This window comes from Equus quagga, chromosome 15 (assembly GCF_021613505.1).
Source record: "Equus quagga isolate Etosha38 chromosome 15, UCLA_HA_Equagga_1.0, whole genome shotgun sequence".
Classification (NCBI taxonomy): Eukaryota; Metazoa; Chordata; class Mammalia; order Perissodactyla; family Equidae; genus Equus; species Equus quagga.
This window is the reverse complement of record NC_060281.1, coordinates 72,054,003-72,071,285: the sequence shown is the minus strand read 5'-3', so window position 1 is coordinate 72,071,285 and position 17,283 is coordinate 72,054,003. Positions and strand designations below refer to the sequence as shown.

Sequence of the window (17,283 nt, the reverse complement as noted above, 5' to 3'; positions counted from 1 at the left end):
TTAAATTGTAGGGATATGCCACATTTTACATATCCATTTACAAGTTGATGACACTCTGTGGCTATTATGAATAATGCTGCTATGACTGTGTGGACTATGAAATAGAAGCCACTTATTAAAGATACCAGAGAAACAAGAAACAAACACCTGGTGCCTTGATGATTGTGGAGTAACCACATCTACCACGATTATTTTATTTTGTTTTCTGTCACTCCTAGTTGGAGATAATCCTAAGTAATACGCTCTCCAATTTTTTAATGTAGACTTTTGCATATCATGTTTCCTTAAACAGAGGTAAATCCTATCTTCTATGTCTTCTATTCAAGAAGGGATTATTGCATTTTTCTCAACAACTATTGTCATAATGAAGCCTTACATTTAGAACACTACATGTACATTCCAAGATAATCAAAGATACAGACATTACGGGCTTTATTCCTTTATTACATATTCTTTTATGATTTAAAAAACGATTGATGCACTACAAGCACAAGGGACAAAAGAAAGACAAATAAATTGGACTCCATCAAAATAAAAAACTTTTGTGCTTCAAAGGACACCATCAAGAAAGCAAAAAGACAACCTACAGAATGGGAGAAAAGATTTGAAATCATATTTATGATAGGGGGCTAGTATTCAGAACAATAAAAAGACAAATAACCCAAGTGAAAAACAAGCAAGGGATTTGATCAGACATTTCTCCAAAGAAGATATACAAATAACCAATAAGCACATAAAAAGATGCTCAATATCATTAGTTATTAGGGAAAGGAAAATCAAAACCACAAGAAGACAACACTTCACACCCACTAGGATGGCTATAATCCAAAAGACAAACAATAACAGAGTATTGGTGAGGGTGTGGAGAAATCAGAACCCTCATACTGCTGGTGGGAATGTAAAATGGTATACCCACCTTGGAAAACAGTCTGGCAGTTTTTCAAAACATTAAACATAGAGTTATTGTGTGACTCAGCAATTCCACTCCTAAGTATATACCCAAGATGAATGAAAACATATGTTCACGCAAAAACTTGTACATGAATGTTCATAGCAGCATTATTCATAAGAGCTAAAAAGTGAAACCAAAATGCCCATCAAATGATGAACAGATAAATAAAATGTGGCATATTCATACAATGGATTATTATTCATCAGTAAAAAGAAATGTAATACCGATACATACTACTACATGGAACAACCTTGAAAAGACGACCCTCAGTGAAAGAAGCCAGACACAAAAGGCTACATGTTACGTGATTCCATATATATGAAATGCCCCAGAATAGACAATTCATAGAGACAGAAAGTAGATTAGTGGTTGCCTCGGGGTGGGTTGGAGGTTGGGAGGAAATGAGAAATGACTGCTAATGGGTATGCTTAAATGCTCTAAGATTGATTGTGATAATGATTGCACAACTCTGAATATACTAAAAATCACTGACTTGTACACTCTAAGTGAATCAATTGTATGGTATCTGAGTTATATTTCAATAAAGCTGTTTTTAAAAATGAATGATGATTTTGAAGGAAAAAAAGATATTTTTTGTCTCCCATGCCCCATCAAAATGTACTCCTACCCGACATGATCCCCCCATATCTCTATACTATTTTCAAATAGCTATGTTTAAAAAACAAATTCAATGTGATATTTATAATAAAGTATACATTCCTCTTGAACTCCTCAACAATTTAGGATCTGCTACAAATTCACCTCACGTAAATCAAACTGTTTATGTTAAATACCAGAGTTCTTATCTAAATTGACATAAGAATAAAATTTCAAATGGGAATGATATAAAGATATAATTTTGACTCACCTATACTTTTTTCTTTTTCATTCATATCTTTTTATTATTATTATTATTATTATAATTATTATTGCTTTTTCTCCACAAATCCCCCCACTATATAGTTGTATATTTTAGTTGTGGGTCCTTTTAGTTGTGGCATGTGGGACACCGCCCCAAATGACCCGATGAGCGGCGCCATGTCCATGCCCAGGATCTGAACCGGTGAAACCCTGGGTCACTGAAGTGGAGTGCACAAACTTAACCACTCGGCCACGGGGCCGGCCCCCTTAAATCTATTGATATAGTGTTTTATTTTCTTGGATTTGCTAATATTGAACCAACCTTGCATTTCTGGAATAAATCCCACATGGTCATGGTATAGGATCTCCTTAATGAAGTGCTGAATTTTGTTTCCTAATATTTTATTCAATTTTTATGTGTATTTTTAAAAATGAAAATGTGATTATACTGTGCATACCACTTTATAATCTATTCAATAATATATCGAATAAAATGTCAACAAGTACATTTTTCTAATTATTTGTGTGTATCAGTGTTTTATGTTTTTCCCTACAAAATTAGCTTCAACAAACATCTCTGATATACACACTCAGGGAGAAAGGAATGTACATACACACATATAACATTACTTTTAAGAGCTTCATAGTATTTCATTACCTTCACTCAACCAATCTCCTGTTGTTAGGTCTAAAGGATAGAAGAAGATGTACCAAGCCATTATTATTATTATTATTATTATTATTATTATTGCTGAGGAAGATTCACCCTGAGCCAACATCTGTTGCCAAACTATGAAAAGTGCTTGTCTCTGGAGAGTGGGATTTCAGGTGATTTTTTTTGTTTTTAATTTTCTTCAATGAATATGAATTATATAAGTGTAAGGACAAAGGATAAATGGTATATATTTTTTAAAAGGACCAAACAATATCTTACACATATATTCACCTCAAACAAGAAGGCTCATGTCACTCCCAGTGTAGTAGCATAGCGTAAGTTCAATAATAAAATTAAACAATTGGGTCCCCAGTCAACCATAACTATAAGTACTCATTGGAAAACTGCCCATGAGGGACAGTGTCTCCTGGTTACCAAACGGCATCTTTATTGAGATGGCATTACGGAATATAAAACAGACTCTTCACTAGCCAAGCATATATTTTCCAGATCATGCACTCCTGAGTGCCAAAAGAGAATGCTGCACAAGACCTGAGAGAAGCAATAATAGCACAGCGGGAACGAGTCTGAGGCCTGGGGCCCAGCTGTGTATTCAGATCATAATCCACCACTTACTGTGTGACACCAGACAAGTCACTCAGTTTCTCTGTGCTCCAATTTCTTCATATGGAAAACGGGGATAATAATAGTACTTGCATCACAGAGTTGTTATGAAGATCAAATGAATCCAGAAATGTAAACCATTTAGAATAGAACCTGGCACAAACTAAACACTAAAAAAGTCATCTGACTCAACTTAAGCCTGGAATACCTTACATTTCTAATTCAAAGTTACTTTTTATAACTTTTTATTCTTATGTGGTCAAAGATCATCTCAATTGCATTGCTGCCCTCTTAATTTTTCTTTACGCTAAACACAAAGGATGACAGGATGAGAAAGAGACCTTAAAATCTTAACTGAAAATATATTTTTCTCAGTAACCATTCTCCCAATTTTAAAACAACCTGAATCTCAAAGCCAAGTTTTTCTTTGTTGTTTTTTTTTTTTTTTTTGAGGAAGATTAGCCCTGAGCTAACATCTGCCCCCAATCCTCCTCTTTTTTTTGAGGAAGACTGGCCCTGAGGTTAGATCAGGGCCAGTCTTCCTCTACTTTATATGTGGGACGCCTACTGCATCATGGTGTGCCAAGCGGTGCCATGTCCGCACCCAGGATCTGAACCGTGAATCCCGGGCTGCCAAAGCGGAACGTGAGCACTTAACTGCTGCACCACTGGGCCGGCCCAAAGCCAAGCATTTTTAATTACTGATTGTGTTAACCTTCCTGGATCTCTTGAAAATTTTAATGATCTTTCTACATCTTAGAGCTTTTTTAACAAGAATAAATATTATGCCACTAATATTTACTGTATACTTAGTATTCAAGAAAGCCAGGAAGTAATAGTCCATCAAACACCATGACAGATAGAATCCTTACCCATTGATTCCTCATTAGAACTCTTAATGCAAACATTGAATGGAGTAACGGCAAGAGTAACTTCCTCTTGACTCGATGTAAAAAGAACAATTGCTTCAGCAAGCACTCTATAAATAATGAAAAAAATTACATTATTTGCAAACGAATAGAAATAATCTTATTAAATAGGACTCAAATCTCTAATATGGAAATAAATAGGTTAGTTCGCCTGGATTTAGAAAAATTTACCCAAAAGACCTACCTTCTTTCTTCTATATGAACTGCTTTATTTTTAGTATATTTTAAAATTGTCACTTCATTTGAAAGCCAAGAGAATAGTAAAATATATTCTTAGTAAAACATGTGAAAACTGCAGGATAAACCAAACACTAGAACAAAATGTCTCTAATTCTATGTTTTTATATACCCAATATATTTTTTTAAAAATTTGAGCAGCCAACCCAACGGCATAGTGGTTAAGTTCGTAAGCTCTGTTTCAGTGGCCTGGGGTTCATTGGTTCGGATCCCAGGCGCAGACATGGCACCGCTTGGCACGCCATGCTGTGGCAGGCATCCCACGTATAAAGTAGAGGAAGATGGGCACAGATGTTAGCTCAGGGCCAGTCTTCCTCAGCAAAAGGAGGAGGATTGGTGGCAGATGTTAGCTCAGGGCTAATCTTCCTCAAAAAAAGCCAAAAAACAAAAGAAAAACAGCCCGAGATCATACTCCTATGGGAGATAGTAGAAAACAGAGCTGTTCAAATAGAACTGGGGTGAACTATGCTGGAGACCCAGTTGAGGGGCAGAGCTTTACAAGCAGCCTGCTGCCTAAATTCTCTTTCCCTTTGTTACTTGCCCTAGATATTACCTATTACTTTCAAGGTTGTCTTGATATCTCAAATGCCCTTTCATCTGGGCTCCCTTGTTAGAAAGAGCTTTCTTGAAATATATTCACATACTGCACAAATCAGATTTAAAGTTGTTTGATTTGCATTTCCCTAATGACTTAATAATGTTGAACATCTTTTCTTTTTTTTTAAGATTTTTTTAAAATTTTTCCTTTTTTTATCCCCACAGCCCCCCAGTACACAGTTGTATATTCCAGTTGTGGCATGTGGGACGCTGCCTCAGCATGGCTTGACGAGCAGTGCCATGTCTGCACTCAAGATCCAAACCGGTGAAACCCTGGGCTGCCGAAGCAGAGTGCAAGAACTTAACCACTCAGCCACAGGGCCAGCCCCTGAACACCTTTTCATGTGCTTGCTGCCCATTTGTATATCTTCTTTGGAAAAATGTCTATCCAAATCCTTTGCCCATTTTTTAGCTAGGTTATTTATCTCTTTATTATTGCATTGTAGGTTTTGGGCTACTTTCAAAGATTTTATTTTTCCTTTTTCTCCCCAAAGCCCCCTGGTACATAGTTGTCTATTTTTAGTTGTGGGTCCTTCTAGTTGTGGCATGTGGGATGCCACCTCAGCAGGGCTTGATGAGCGGCGCCATGTCCATGCCCAGGATCTGAACTGGCAAAACCCTGGGCCGCCAAAGCGGAGCACATGAACTGAACCACTTGGCCACGGGGCTGGCCCCATGGGCTACTTTTAAAATTGAGGTGCTGTTAGATAACAGTGAGATCCTTAGAATTTATGTAATGTTGGTGTTAACCTGATGCTAGACATTAGCTCAGCACTGTTTCTTGATGCCAAAATGTCAGGAACACCTACCAAATTCATTTGGGAACATTTCCAGTGTTAATGGGGAGGTGTTGTACAAGATATCAAATAACCTGATACAAAAAATGACAACATGAATGTGCAATTCAAAAAGGAATAAAAATATAAATTGCTAATAAATATATGGTGATGCTTAAACTCCTTTGAATAAACATGACAATAAAGAGCATCTAATAATACCATTTTCTACCTATCAGATTGGCAAAATATTTTTTTTTTTTTTTAAGATTGGCACCTGGGCTAACAACTGTTGCCAATCTTTTTTTTTTTTCCCTGCTTTATCTCCCCAAACTTCCCCTGTACATAGTTGTATATCTTAGTTGCAGGTCCTTCTAGTTGTGGGATGTGGGACGCCGCCTCAACGTGGCCTGACGAGCGGTGCCTTGTCCACGCCCAGGATCCGAACCCTGGGCCGCCGTAGCAGAGCGTGCAAACTTAACCACTCAGCCACGGAGCCAGCCCCAGACTGGCAAAATTTTTAAAGATTGATCATATCCTTTACTTGGAAGGGGTCTCCTTACACTTTTGGTGGAAATGTAAATTGGTACAAACTTTTCAGATAGCAATTTGGTAGCCAGTATGTATGCAAATTTAAAATTTGTCTAAGCCTTTGACCCAGCAATTTCATTTCTAGGGCTCAATCTGTGTTAGGCAAACAATAAGATGGCCCCCAATGATCCCCACCTCCTAGTATTCACCCCCTTATATAATTCCCTCCCCTCAAGTGTAGGCTGGACAAAGAGAAATGGCAGGCACCAGGAAATGTCATTCTGAGATTACGTTACAAAAAGACTATGGCTTCCTTCTTGGGAGTTCTCTCTGTCTCTTTCTCTCTCTGATTACCAGCTGCCAGGCTGTGAGGAGATCCAGGCAGCCTAGAGAGAGGGCTGCATGGTGAGGAACTGAGGCCTACCAGCAGCCACAGGAGTGAGCTTGGAAGTTGGTCTTCTGAGGCCTTGTAACAGCGTCAGCAAGCTTGGGAGTGAACCCTCCCAAGTCCAGCCTTCAGATGAGCCTACAGCCCTGGCCGCCAGCTTGACTTTAACCTCAGGAGAGACCTGGAGCCTGAAGTACCCAGCTAAACTGTACTTATTACTATGAAGTAACAATGTCTGGATTTTTAAAGCTCTCAGTTTTGGAGAAATTTGCTCCACAGAAATAAGTAACTGATACACCATCCTATGTACTACTAGCAGCATTGTTTGTGATAGCAAAAAGTTGGAAATTATGGCTCAGTTATACAATGAAAAAATATGCAATCATTAAAAATAATAATATTGATTTAACTGAACTGACATAGAAACTAAAAAAAGCAATTTGCCAAACAATAAGAATACTAGGACATTTTCTTTGAAAAAACTATGTATAAGTATGTATGCAGTATGTGATATAAATTTGAGAGAGAGGGTGAAAGAGGGGGAAAGGAAGAGATATCCATAGCTATAGGGAGAGGGAGAGTTACAAAGAGATTGGTTATAAGTAGAAGATCTAGAAGGATATACACCAAGTTGTTAATAGATGTTACCCCACCATGTGGGATACAGGGGCAGGTAGAGGAGAAAGACTTTCATTTTTTATCTTTGTGCTCTTCTATAAATTTTAAATATACTGTAAGGAGCATGTATTACTTTTGTAATTTAAAAAACAATAAGGATAAAATATCTTTAGGCTCAGAAAGTAATTATGTTTAACGCTACACCTTAACTGAAAAATTGGGTGCCCTACACTGACAAATATGCCTCACTCATTCTCTCGAGAAAAAAATGCAAACACTTAGAGATAAAATCAGTTCATATCAAAAATGTTAAAATTTCCTCATCCTGTGTGTTTTAAGACTCAGACAGAAGGCACCATATAAATGCAAAGTATTATTAGATAATATTTTTCTCTCAATATCACTTGATATAGAAAGCCACTGATGGGACATTTTTAGAACTTTACTAGCCACTAAATTATTATTGCTACCATTAGACAGTCATTATCTACTATTATCTTTCTCAAGATCCTGTAAGGTGATTTCTCCAAGTCCAGTGGGAGCTTTTTAAAAAAAAGTAACTGATTTAAAAGCTCTAGGGCATTAATTCTTTACTCTGTGACCATAATATATTCAGAAAAGGAAAATAAACAACAGAGAACTCATTACCTTGGTTGAATCATTAGTGTATTAGAACATGTACTCTTTTCAAAAATAACTTGCAAAGGCTGACTTTCTTGAAAACACACATTGTGAGTCCTTTTAATACCTTAAAAAGAATAAAGCAACTTGTTAATAATTTTATGTACAAAATTAACACATTAGAAAGTCTGTAAGTTTCACAGCCAAGTTAAAACAATAAAATTAAAGCAACATTTAATATCTGGCAGGTACACACAGCTTAGAGCAGCACTATTCCTTAATGAATGTGTTTATCGCTCCCTGGTGGACACCATGCAACATGTCATACCCTCTGACCAATCAGGCAGTAGAATTCCCACACTGTTTTGAAATACAGGTAATTTCATAAATTGTGTATAAAATAGTGATTACCCATGACAGATCATACATCTCTGATTCTCTCTCAGTACTGGATATCTGGTCTGTGAATTCTTTTCCTCTGAGAGGAGGAGGAGAGGAGTGTGTAGCAATAACGGCTATGGCCCCGTTTGCCAGCAACTGCAGTGTACATTTTACATACATTGCCTCTGAGCCTCACAATAGCCCTGTGGAGCAGGTACTTAACCTCAGAAAAGGAAACTATAGCTCGGTGAAGCTAAATGACTTTTCAAGGCTATGCTGTTTTAACAAGTATAGCTAGAATTTGAATCTAAGTTTGAATATAGAGCTCATGAAATAAAATCCAGCTGGGCAATAAGTTTCTACAGCATAATAATGTTGTAGTAGGAATCAAAAGGGCTCACTAGAAACAACATTTCTCAACTAATTTTTTTTTCACTGAGTCAATAACAACAGCAACGTTTATTAATTTCATGAATACTTACTGTGCACCTACTATGTACAAGGTTGTATCAGTTAGCTTTTGCTGGATAACAAACCACTCCAAAATTTAGTGTTTCAAAATAACAAACACTTGTTATTTTTCATAATTCAGCTGAGTTGTTCTGGTTTAGGCTGGTTTAGCTGTGGCTGGATCATCTTGGTCTGACTTTCAAGTCTGAGGTCTCAGCGGGGCAAACTGGGCCAGCTGGGCTGGCAGAGACCTCTTGCCACATGCTCCCTAACCTTCCAGGAGTCTACACTGTGCTGTGCTTGTGCTCAAGCTGATGGGGAGCTTCTTAGTTCAACAGTGGAAGCTGACAAGCCTCTTGAGCCTCGGCCTGGAACTCACACAGTATCACTTCCACTGCACTCTACTGTTATCACAGAAGTGCAAGGCCGGCCCAGATTCAAAGTGGGGAAACAGACTCCAGCTTCTGAAGGAAGGGGCTGCAAATAATATATGAGCATTTGTTTTTGTAATCTACCACACGGGGACTATTTCAGGAAATGTGAACCAGCAAAAAACAAAACTCTCTATCTTCACAGAGCTTACGTTCTAGTGAGAGGAGACAGACAATAAGAAAACAAATAAGTAAAACAACTGGTATGGCACATAGTGATAAGTGCCACAGGAAAAAAGGAAAGCCACAAGGGGACGGGGGACTACCAGCGGTGGTGGGCAGCAATTTTAAACAGCAAGGTCAAGGAAGACCTCATGGAGAAGATGTCACATGAGCAAAGGCCTGCAGGAGGTGAAAGAGCAAGCCGTGTGCCCTCTGGAGCAGGAGGCTGTCTGGCAGAAGCAGCAGACCACAGTGCCCAAGTAGGAAGCACGCCGGGCTTCCTAATCACAGAGCCATTGTAAGATCTTTGGCTTTTACCCTGGATAAAATGGGGAGCTTTTTGAGAGTTTTGAGCACTAGAATGACATAATATGACCTATTTTAAAGGGATTACTGTGGCTGCTATTTTGGGAAGACACGAAACTCAAAAACTGACATATTTTACCTATTTGAAAGAAAATATTTTCAAGTTACTTTTGGAGTGACATATAATAGGTGCCCATGGTATAAAATTCAAAAGATACCAAAGGATAGACAATGTAAAGTAAGCCACCCAAACCCCTGACTCCTGACACCCCAGAACCCTCCACAGAAGCAACTACTGTTACCAGTTTCTTAGGTATTCTTCAGAAACAGCCCACGCACATACAAGCAGAATCATACCTCTATAACAAGTATCTGACTCAGGTGAGTAGTGGCATTGCCGAGGACATCCAAGCTGAGACATATCTGATTTCTTTGTCATCCCATGCTCCTTTTCTTGCTACTGGCTTCCTTCCCCTTCTTCCTTATCAACACACACTAAACACGGCCTACACCTTTGATCACACTGCTCCCTCATCATTGGACGCCTTCCCATTTCTGCTACTGGACACTTCCCCCGATGTGATGCCACTCCCCAGAAAAAGCCTTTCCTCTTCCCCTTTCTTTCCTTGAAATCTCTTGCCCAAAGACATCCATTGTACCCTTTTTAAAGCAATTCAGCTTGATGTATCTCTTCACTGTGGTTTTTCTAGTCTTCCCATTTAATAATAATTTTCCTTGATAGGATGCAAATGGGATAATAATTTAGAAGTCCTGTTTTCTTTCTGTGTCATTTATTAACTTTACCTAGTGCTGCACAAAGTACTGGGCTGTAATGAGATAAGGAGTTTTCATCAGAATTTACTTCTTTCACCGAGAAAGTCTTATTATTAAAAAAAGAAAACAAAAACAAAACAGCAGAAGTAAAGAGAACAGTTAGTAATGTGCTCGACTTAAATTCTGGCGTAAGCTCCTTATCTTCTCACAGACCAGTAACAAACAGTTTGGGGCCCAGCAGCCAGCCCATGGAACACTTTGCGTGGCAGTGCATTATACCATCTGCTCCCGGCCATGGATGCTATGGCAGAATTCTGCTTGCCACTTCATAAGCTCAATTTGCAACCTCCCTCAGCGGGTCCAGAGAACTCTTTCAAACTCGAAAAGGTACAGCTAAGGAATAACCATTATTTTGGAGATGTTACATTTGTGGAGTTTGGAATTTCAGAGACCAATGATACTTCAAAAATCTTATGAGTTATCCAAATATTCCCCCAGAACCTTCAAGTTCACTGTTAAGTGAGTTTAAAGTCATTTGCACATCTGTAGAATGTCCTTTTGCAAAAACTTAAAAGCTTGAAGAGGGAATCCTGCCTCCTGATATCATTTCATTAATATACGTGTATGAATCAGAGTTTTATTTTCACTCAATAGCCCAACGCACTCCTCAAGTGGAAGCCCCTCTCTGTCGGAGACCTGTCTCCTTGAGCCCTGAACTTATCAGCAGGTGGTTTATATCAGAGTGTGTTCTTCAGGGACAACTCACTGACTCATTTTTCACAACTCTGGGGCCAGCGCAAAAAAAATATGGCGAATTGGTGAAATTATAAATAGGCAGATAAATATTTCAGATGAATCTTGGTTCTTGATGATATAAATCATCCTTTTTTTCCTATTAGCAGATGCTAAATAATCATCTTAGCATCTTAGTAGATGCTAAGAAATCATCGTATTAGAAATTGTTTATGGTTAGATTCAGAGAAGTTAGTCCTTCATAGTAGCTCGTATTTTTGCAATTGTTTTCTATCAAGAAGAGAGCCAAATTTACTTCACTATCCTTAATTTCTTCCCAAATTCCAAATACATATTTCTAGCAGCTTACTGGATACCTCTGCCCAGGTGATTTTTCTTAACTAAATTTGAACAATGTTTCTCCAACAGATTATAAATGTAAAATCGCAAGCATAATTTGCTGAGGACATACAGTTTTGGAAAGTATAACTATTTATCCCAATTACTATAGCAGCATTTATTCCCTGCTTCTCCCTTCCTTCCTGAGCCATCCCTTCCCTATTGTGTGGCAGCCATGACGTTTGGGTGGGACTGACTGCACTTCCAGCATCACCGGTGGGCCCTCACTGGTATAAACCAGCTGATGTAATCTTATCCTCCTGCAGTTGAATTTGGTCCAGATATGGCAATAAGCCAAGACAGAGAATGGCATTCCCCTGGCCACCAGGATTAGTTTAGGTTGGTCCAATCAGAGGAAAGTCAAACACTTTTGTTTAATGGATGTATGAGGTAAGGCTCTCACTTCCCCTGGATGTAAAACAGCAGGCATGTAGCCCCAGCTGCTGCTAGAAGTCACCTTATGGTTAAAAGTTTATAAGAGAAGCTGGCCTTGGGATAAATCACATGGAAGAAAGCAGAGCTGAGAGAATTTTAAAAAGAAGGAAAAGAGGCAGCAGCTGCTGCAGGCTGGATAGAACCACACCCATGACTTAATTGTGAACTTTTCATTTACGTGAGCCAGTATTCCTCCTTATTGTTTAAGCCACTTTGCGTTCGATTTTCTAGTTATTGTCTTTTGTTACTTGCAATTAAAGCAACCTAACTCATACAACTTCCCTACAAAAGATATTAAGTATCAACCAATCACAAATATGTACTGGACACTAATCAAGCCACTTGAGAGACACTTAAGAAATCAAAAAGCTGGTTCTTCAAAATCTAGCTGGAAATAAGGGATGAGGAAAACTGTAATGATAGCAGGCCCTGACTACTTAGTGCTCCATCTGTGTCAGGCACCATGCTATGTGCTTCACATGTGATTTCGCTTCATCCTCATGTTAACAACCCTGGAACACGAGGGTAGATAAGATTACCCCCATTTTACAGAAAAGAAAATGAAAGTTCAGAAAGCTTATGTACTCTCACAAAGCTAGTAAGAAGTATAGGAAGTATAGAAGAATCCACGCCCAAATCTGTGCGATGTCAAGGCTTGCTGTGCTTTTAATCACGCTCTTTACAGGATTCTGCTATTATACGAACTAAAAGTCAAAGAAGGCAAAAAATAACGTTAAATCGTTGATATTTTGTACTGAAAAAATAAGGAATATAATATAAATATAAGCTGAAATAAAAATACTAAGACAAATGTAAGACAAAATTAAGAAATATAAATTGTAACACTAAGATAACCTTCCAGAAGACCATTCTGCTAGAAAAAAAACATTTAGACCATATCACAAGTACAAGATTTTTAAAGCATACAATTCTACCTGCTAACTTCAAATAAAATAGCTGCAATCATAATAAATATAACTAGAGCTAACAATCAGACAATGTGCCAGGCGTTCTTTTAAACACTTTAGAACTGTAACTGCCTATAATTCACTGAATCCTCACAAAACCCTAGGAGGCTGGTACTAACATTATCCCCATTCTACATATTGGGAAACTGAGCCACAGAGATGTAAAATAGTTTGCCCAAAGTCTTAGCAAGGAAATGGCAGAGCAGAATTCCACCCCAGACCTTGTGGCCTCCAGAGTCCACGCTCCTAGTCACCATGCTACAGGTATTTAAGCATGTAACGGTCCTGAGTACAGCATTTAAATATCTACCATGCAAGTCTGGGAGGCAGGAAATCGGTTTTACAGCTTGGTGACGCAGAGAGTGAATGAAGGGTTTGGCTCCTACTGTTGTGGGGCTGGATAAAAATCCAGGCTCCGCGACTTACTAGTTCTGTGACCCTGGGCCAGTTACCACACTTTTTTCAGCACCAGATATACTACTATCTGCCTCCTAGCGGACTTTCAACACAGGTAGGCATTATTCTTTCCTGTTCTCACCAAGGAATGCTGCTACCAAAGCGCTCTTACAGAATATCATCAAGCAGCCAGTTAATTTTAGAACCACCAACTGAATTTGGTTGAATTCAAACTGACATTAAAAAGAAATTGGTTTGTATGCAGGCAAAACTTGTGCCACTGACAAGTCAAAAAAGGAGATAATACCATTCATCTCACAATAGAGAGACTTTTCAAGTACTTCCAACTGTCCTACCACAAAACAACACAAATTCTAAGCAATAATGCAATGTGAAGTCTTGACGTGCAGTCTGAATATCCTAAACATGAAAAATATTAGCAAAAACACACAATACTTTAAACTAGTTTTAATTATACCTACCATGTCTGCAGAAGAATTGAATGACTACTTTGCACTTATCTGATCTGGTGAATATTTTGCAGCTCTCTACATTTCTTTCGAGGGAATTCAGACATTTAAAGATGGGGAGAATTGACTGTAACACAAACACATTATAGAACAACACAAATAGGGTTGTTTGATTAGTTAAAAAAACAAACAAAAGCAGAGCATGTATAGTCATAAATGAATAGACTTGTCCTGAATGCCATTTAAACCAAGTATGAAGTACAGAATAACTATTATGTCCTATATAATGAATATTTCTACAATACAAGAGAAAACCAGGGCCACTTATATTTACCTTCATACCCAATTTGCAATTTAAATTCGATATTGTGTCATTATCATTCATTTTCACTGAAGTTGACCATTGATATTGTTGAAAAAAGACAGGAGAGAAGAGAACACATCCATATGCTGACCGACAAGAATTCACAGATCTTAAAGCAAGCTGGAAAAATAAAATAATAGCTATTTAGGAAAAAAATCAACTTTCCTTAAACGATTAATTCAAAAAGTTCTATTACCTTTCCCATCGCAATTAAATGTGTTCAAATAAGGTTATGAGATATTACCTGCATTATATGGACTACATTATACATATGAATTATTATATATATATGATATAGGCTGCATTATACAATGTGTATTGAATTTGCGTATACATATGTGTACATATCTATATGGAATACCTATGTCTTAAATCTAAAATCTTCCATGTTGAAATAGTAAAACTGTAAATGCCTACAGGGGCCTTAACTTTAATGCACGAAGTGGCAGACAGTAATATAAAAGGGAGTAAAAAGACTGCAGCAAAATGACGATCTCTTGACTTATCTTACAGGAGAAACAGCCAACTACCTCCACTTGGGAATGGAGGCCCAAAGTTGTCAGATCTGAGTTTTCAAGAGATTCAGATTTTTACGTGGACTCTCCCAATTATTTAAGTATTAGAAAATTATTTCAATTTTTTAAAAAACACAGCACAGCCCCCACAAAACACTGCTGCAAGCCATATCCAGCCTGTTGACCACCAGTCTGTGACTTCTGGTTTAAATAAGTTGGGCTTATCTGCATGATTTTTTTTTTTTTCTTTTTTTTAAAGATTGACACCTGGGCTAACAACTATTGCCAATCTGGTTTTTTTTTTCTGCTTTATCTCCTCAAACCCCCCCTCCCCGGTACACAGCTGTATATCTTAGTTGCACGTCCTTCTAGTTGTGGGATGTGGGACGCCGCCTCAACGTGGCTTGACGAGTGGTGCCATGTCCTCGCCCAGGATCTGAACCCTGGGCCGCCGCAGCGGAGCTCACGAACTTAACCACTCGGCCACGGAGCCGGCCCCTATCTGCATGATGTTTAAGTTTACTATGCTCTAAATGTATTCAGATATGTAAAAGAAGGATGAACAGTCAAAGGGATAATTACAATTTCTGAATTTCCTGGTTAACATTCAATCTGGACTGGGACCTTTAAACATCTGCTTCTGCCTTAATAGGAGGTCTGTTAGTTAACGTCCTTACTTACACCTTTTTCAGATGGGTCCAGCCACAGCTCGTCACTAACTCGTGATAGAGCTTGGATTGCTTTCCCAAACACTGTGGAGAAAAAGGAAAGGTGCTGCTGACATTCTTTCAAACAACAAAGACAAACCAGAGGGCCACTTCAGCATTCACTCAAGCAGGACTCAAGATAAACCCATAGGGAACAGTGTTCTATAGACTAAGGCTACTTTGCTTAAGAAATACAGTGTAATACCCTTGGCAAAATGCCACGCGGAGCTCCATAAATTCAAAGAATGAGTGTGTGAAGTGACCAAATGCAACACAATTCTTCTATATGTTTGCAGCATTGCACAGAGCTACTGCAACCAGGCAATTTCACACTAATGCATTTTTAAACTTGGTTTAAATAAATGTATTCCCCTCCACCCACCCCCACCCCCCAAAGTGTGAAAACAGCATGGAGAGGATGGTTTGAAGTGTTTTAACATCTTCACAGGTGGCAACGTCAAAACAAGTCATGAGAGAGACTGTAGAGACATTCAAGATGCATCTCCGACGTTTGAGTGCAGCGTGCAAGATGCCAATCTTTCCACCAAACACACTCATACGGCCTCTGGGAAAGAGGCTTAGGCGGGACCAACGATGGTCTCATCTGCTATGACACTGCCAACGTTCTCACGATTACAAATAACGACAAAATGTGGCAAACAGAGGCGGAATACTATGCTGCGTTAAAAAGGGATGCCCTATCAACCCAGTAGAAAAAAGGAAAGATAATCCCAGAACATAAAATCAGATTATAATACTTAAGAATCAGAAGGGTGTGAGTTACGCGCGCAGCCTTCAAACTGAGAAAGACAGCATGACCACGCGAAAAAAGGGGGGGTGGGGGGCATCTGTCCTTTTTACCCCTTCACAGTCACCACTTTTTCCTGGAGCTGCTTAATGCAGACCTTTCATCCATCCAATGGTGTGTATCGAGCAGCTGCTGTGTTCCAAGCACAACCCAAGGCAATGGGGGAACAGCAACGAACAAGCCGGGCACAGCCGCTGCCTCGCAGGGCCCACAACCCAGGAGGACGACACTGAACCATCGCCCAGTGCTTATTAAGAAGCGAGGCGCCCACTGCCAGAGCACCGCCTAGCGCCCGAGGACGCGCAGGGGGCTGTGCCCCTCTCCTGTCCACGAACACCGTCCCCCACATGTCCCCCACATGTCCCCCACGGGGCGAGCCCGCTACAGCACAGGACGCCCTTCCGCGCTCATCCTCAGGGTCCGATCTGTAGGAAACCATTGCTCTTCTAAGGAGGGATTTCCTGGAGTGACTCTCACGTTTAAAGTACGGTTTAGGATAATCGTTCCGTGCATTCCCACCTATTATTGAGCTCCTCACATGCATTTCCGTTTCATTCCTACAGCAAACCCGATAACAAAGGGGCTGTTACTATTCTCACTTAACACATGAGGAAACTGAGCCTCGAAGAGATTCGGTGGCTTGCCCCGGGTCATACATTAAAAAATGGCAGAATCCGGAATAGAAGCCGGGTTTGCGCTTTTCTCGCGACACTAAGACACTGTGGTGGTGCGAGCCTTCTTGCCCCCCATCTCCTCCCCGCGCGCTCCTCCTCAGCCCGGTGCGAGGCCGCACTCGGGGCTCCGGCCCACAGCGCAGCGTCAAAGCACGGACACCCCAGAACGACAACAGGACACCAAGAAAAGCGGCTGGGCCTCCCCCCGCCTCAGACGCTAACGGGCCTCGGTGGGCGAAGGCGGGCTGTGGCCAGGCCTCCTGTCCTCAGCCCCCGTGCACGAAGGCAAAAGGGAATCCAGACTGCCACGGCAGAGTCGGCCCCATGAACCTCAGGCTTTCGTTTTCTACACAAGAAGGCAAGCAAGGCCGTCCACCTTTCACCTGACTGCCGCCCATTCCGCACTTCAGCATGGCTGGGGCCCTAACCAGTCGGGTCGCAAGATGCGCCTCAGCTTGACGGCCCCGAGTGCCCGGATGTTGCCCGCGCTTTTCGAAGCTTCGAGATTTCACCCCTCCCCTC

General features: G+C 39.9%; 1 protein-coding gene across 5 annotated transcripts in view; it reads right to left on the bottom strand.

Annotated features, from left to right (window-relative positions):
* The window catches only part of RAD9B (RAD9 checkpoint clamp component B), a 49,025-nt gene extending 31,754 nt beyond the window's left edge, over positions 1–17,271 (bottom strand). For 4 of the 5 annotated variants that reach the window (XM_046639764.1, XM_046639765.1, XM_046639766.1 and 1 more), the window contains exons 1-6: positions 17,138–17,249; positions 15,254–15,324; positions 14,028–14,177; positions 13,706–13,820; positions 7,817–7,916; positions 3,965–4,071 (exon numbers count right to left, since the gene is read on the bottom strand). In XM_046639764.1, the coding sequence (XP_046495720.1) occupies positions 3,965–4,071; positions 7,817–7,916; positions 13,706–13,820; positions 14,028–14,177; positions 15,254–15,324; positions 17,138–17,174 (580 nt within the window). In that variant the 5' untranslated portion in view covers positions 17,175–17,249. Of the gene's footprint in view, positions 1–3,964; positions 4,072–7,816; positions 7,917–13,705; positions 13,821–14,027; positions 14,178–15,253; positions 15,325–17,137 lie in introns of all 5 variants that reach the window. The other variant, XM_046639768.1, reaches the window with a different exon arrangement.
* Positions 17,272–17,283: the final 12 nt, after the last annotated feature.